This window comes from Alligator sinensis, unplaced genomic scaffold (assembly GCF_000455745.1).
Source record: "Alligator sinensis unplaced genomic scaffold, ASM45574v1 scaffold800_1, whole genome shotgun sequence".
NCBI classification, from domain to species: domain Eukaryota; kingdom Metazoa; phylum Chordata; order Crocodylia; family Alligatoridae; genus Alligator; species Alligator sinensis.
The window spans coordinates 818258-822817 of record NW_005842655.1 but is presented as its reverse complement, the minus strand read 5'-3'; the positions used below and the strand labels follow the sequence as shown (position 1 = coordinate 822817).

Genomic DNA, 4560 nt, shown 5'->3' with positions numbered 1-4560 from the left:
CCTGCTTTAAGTTCCCAAGGCACTGCGAGCCTGACACTGGGGAGCCCAGCTTCATACCTGCTTTTTAAATGTCCAGGGCTCCATGAGTCTGTCACTGCATAGAACTTTTCCAGTGTCAGGCTCATGGTGCCCTGGCCACTTCTAAAACAGTGGATTTGCAGCCCAGACTCACATACTGTCCTTTGATTTTTTTTTTTTTGCTGGTTCCCAGCAGACTTGCATGTTCAAAAGTGTGCAGTGCTGGGCTGCACATGATGCTCCTGGATACCTGTGTACATCACATGTTCAAAATAATGTGATACAAACCAGCCACACACATGCTTTGTAGTAAATGTAGGTCATCTATGTGGCTGGTTTGGCATTTTATAACTTCTTGAGTATTTTGCACATGTGGCATATGTAGGCATCCAGGGATTGCACATGCAGCCCAGCATTGCACATCCTCTGAACATGCCAGCTTGTGAGGAGCCAGCATCATGCAGTTTGTGTGATAAATCAGGGGATAATGGAACTGTCTGTTGCAGCGCTGAACATCCACAGGTACTTGGCAAACATTAGTCTTTGCAGGGAAGTAAGGAACCTGTTATTCCTATTTCCTGGTTTCCTGTTTAAATAGTTCAGAGGTCTGGTGTGTGGTCTCCACGTTGAAATTCCTCAATAAATTGGTACCACAAATCCCCAATTTCAGACTATTGTTTTTTGTGGTTGAATTGAGTGCGTGATTAGTGTGCATAAGTTAGAACTTTGACTTTCAGATCACCTGTGCTTTCTACAGAGTATTGATGGAAGCACATTAAACATGCCCTGTTATTTTTAAAGAGAACTTTTTCACTGCTAGTTTCTCACTAAAGGTATGTGTGTTTTCAGAGGGTTTGGTGGATGTAATTCTGTATCATCAGCCGGATGATAAAAAGAAAAATCGGGGATTCTGCTTCCTGGAATACGAAGATCACAAGTCAGCCGCACAAGCTCGACGTCGGCTGATGAGTGGGAAAGTAAAAGTCTGGGGAAATGTTGTGACAGTGGAATGGGCTGACCCAGTAGAGGAACCTGATCCAGAAGTCATGGCAAAGGTAATATAAATAGGGATTATACTAAAAGTTGCCGTGAATTCAGGGAGAACTTTACAACTTGTTGGCAGTAGAATTAGTGGTCCTTTTTTGTCCCTTTTTTAGTTTGCTAGAGGGGGCTGTGAAAAACAGAACGCAGTTATTTGTCCCCTGGTTGTGTGCGCCCTCTTACCTAGCACTCCAGCTCCCTATGGCTTAAGAATTGGAAAACTAGCTCTGGAACTTGTTTACCTGCGTATCTAGCATAGCAGAACAGGCTGTGTAAGACTGTCCTATTGGATTGAACCACAAGTCCATCTCATGCTGTTTTGTTTCTTCCAGGGTCCAGTACCCTAATGAAAATTATATCCATGCATAACTCTCTTCCTAGGAATATAATGCACAGGAATTCTGTATTCTTGTTTCATTGACTAAGAAACAATGCTGGAGTTTTTTGGGTGGAAGGCTAGATTTTCTGAATATAGTTTTCTTTGGGTACAGTGAGGCATCCATTTTCTCTGAGAATTGCACCTTGTTACTCCCTTCTAGACAGTAAATAGAGAACAAGCATAAAAGCGGTCTCTCCCAATTTTGTCCATTAGGAATTCTCATTTAGGAGTGACAAGTTTCTGTTTTCTTTTCACCAGCTTATTGCAAAAATAAATAACACCAGTGCAAAACCAGAAAATCTGTTCCTGGAATATGGATCATGGGAGTTCCTAGTAAAAGGAACTTGACATTGTTAAATGCCATTGGTTGGCTCTCTGGGAACAACAAAAGAAAATGGGGAGACTGCCATGCAAATGTTCACACAACTACATTCTTTGAAACTAAACACTGGAGTTTAAGACTTCACCAGAATTTTTTTGTGGGAAATAGAGTACAGCAGAACAATGTTGTTTTGTTTAATAGAAGTTGGCTGCTACTTGTTCACTTAATACCTTCTTTTTAAAAACCATTAACTTTTCAACTTTGTCTCACACTTATGTCCTTAGGTGAAAGTCTTATTTGTAAGGAACTTGGCCACTACAGTGACAGAAGAAATCCTGGAGAAATCCTTTTCAGAATTTGGAAAGCTAGAAAGAGTGAAGAAATTGAAGGATTATGCTTTTGTCCACTTTGAGGATAGAGGTGCAGCAGTAAAGGTAGGCTTTGTTTTATTACCTTTTGGCAAACTAAACAGTCGGTGGACTAAATATTAACTGTAACCTTTCATACTAAATGTACAGGAAGAGCTTGCTATGAAACTTTTTTGTCTCAGCTTCTCAAAGTAGCTTTGCTGCAATCACAGAGTTATAATTGTAGGACTTGTGTAACCACCCTGCTGTCACAGGAAAACTCCAGTGAATTGTCCGGAGGTCATCAGCTATAGGTCTTGCTTTTACCAATTCAGTATTATTGGATTGTTCATAGGTGTTTATTGCAGCTTCCTGACTTTTACTGTTAGTCACACCTAAGATCCATTTGTAAGTTAGTTTTGTTGGCTGGGCTGAGTGTCTCTCTCACTTTTTCTCTTTCACTTTGAACATGCCCCACCTGCTCTGCCCCTCCCCACAGTGACAGTGTAGGCCATGATTTCTATAGGCAGCCTTATGATACAGGGTTTCTTGGTGGGGAGGGAGTGGGGTTGGAAAGTTGCTGGGACAGTTACCATGCTGGAGTGTTGAAACTTATCAGAGGGCTGGTATGCTGCTTTTTTTGTGAGTGGCTGTTGGGAGATGTTCTTTGGTAGTGGTTGGAGGAGAGTTGGCAGGATTGTCTGGTATGGAGTTGATGGCCCATACTGGTATGTGGTCAGTCTGCTGAGATGGGATAGGTTGGTTGATATCAGTGTCTTTGAAGCTCTTGCTTGCAGATGGGTGGTAAGCCTCCAGATTGGCCCTCTTAAACAGAAGAGAGGAATTCTGTTCTACCCGTGTCAGTCTGTGACTACTCCTCTTAGATGCTAGTCACTCTCACTTTCCAAGACCCAATTGGTGCCTCAGGCCTTATACTGTACCTTCAGCACTTTGGTCTTGACCATGGGTGCCAGATTGGAGGAAGTGCGCTAGTTGCAATGGCTTGCTTAGAGTGAGTACTAAGTGTCCTTGTTGCTCCACATAGCAAGGAAGTGATTATCTCTGTCTGCCTCCAGAGGGTAAATTGCTTTGTAGGTATAGCAAAAGATGGCACGGACACTGTGGGTTCATCCCCACAGGTGGGAATGTGCGGTTTGTGGCATTGCAGGCCTCTCTGGCATCACAAACTACGTATGCTGCACATGCAAGCCTTCACCTTGCTGGTAGTTTGCAGAGCAGGAGGATTTTTGACATCAGGAGATCAAAAAAACCCGACACCAGAAAAAGCGGGGCAGCACACGTGACAGCAACATGAGCTGCCCGAAACCGAAGCCTGGCTGGCCAGGCTCCACACACCCAGAATGCTGTTGCTGTAGCCCCAGGCAGCCCCTAGGACCTCGGGTAAGGCTGCTGGGGCCAGCCCAGATGCTGGCCCCAGCTTCTCCTAAACCACCTGGGGCAACTTGCTGCACACCAGTGTGTGCATGCAGGGGCATTCCCTAGGAATAACTAGCAGTGACACAAATATGTGCCGCTGCTAGTTGTCCCTGTGGAATGCACATTCCAGCTCGTGGGGATGTGACCTGTGGGCACAGCCCCCTGGTAACAAGCTGCAAAAAATCCTTGATACTTATATTACAGTGGAGTATAGTCCTCAAGGTAAGTAGCTGCCAGAATATGGGCTTGGTGTTCTTTTGTGTCTGGCAGTAAATAGTAAATGTATCACACACGTTCTGTGATCCCAGAAACCTTGGAGTTCAGCTGGAGTCACAGAGGTAGAGCCTTGAGGCATGAGGGAAGATGAGGTAGACAGCAGAGCACTGGGATGTGGGAGGACTCACCAACCTTCTGTTGCCTTTTGCTGTAGGGCACAAATATGACACAGCCTTTCACAGCTATTCCTGTTTTTTCTGTGGTCATTTTCAAAGCAGAATGGCTGTTTGAAGCACATCATTGGTCTAGTACTTCTGCACACTTGGAGAAATTTAGTCATTGAAGTGCTTCAAATACTATATCTGTCCATGCCCTAGGTGCAACTTTTTCTTATGTTTTAACTTAGGATCTTAATTTGATCCCCTTATGTGTACCATTTTAGTGACCCATGAACTTTTATTACTTCCCCCGTGAACTCCTACTTCTCCTTGTTGAAATGTATTTGATAGTTTCGTCCTTCAGTGTGTAGACATAGACATTATTGAAATTCACCATCAAAACCCAAACTAAATACTAAAGGTGCATCCATGCATCCGTCCAAGATCAGATTGGCACCGATATGAAGAAAATGGACTGCATTGGAAACAGGCCTGATATGGCTGATAATATGTCTGACAAATGCCCATGAATGTGCACAGCTATGGTGCAGCACGTAGGTGGCAAGGAGCACAGCCTGGCAGCTCTCACCAGCTGCATGCAGCTGGTAAGTCTGTTGTGGTGGAAAGGGAGGGGGGATGGAA

General features: G+C 44.1%; 1 protein-coding gene across 1 annotated transcript in view; it reads left to right on the top strand.

Annotated features, from left to right (window-relative positions):
- Window positions 1-4560, top strand: part of HNRNPR (heterogeneous nuclear ribonucleoprotein R) — a 30997-nt gene that overhangs the window by 23416 nt on the left and 3021 nt on the right. Inside the window, exons 7-8 of the mRNA XM_006033709.3 lie at window positions 868-1073; window positions 2045-2194. Of these exons, the coding sequence (XP_006033771.1) occupies window positions 868-1073; window positions 2045-2194 (356 nt within the window). The remainder of the gene's footprint in view (window positions 1-867; window positions 1074-2044; window positions 2195-4560) is intronic.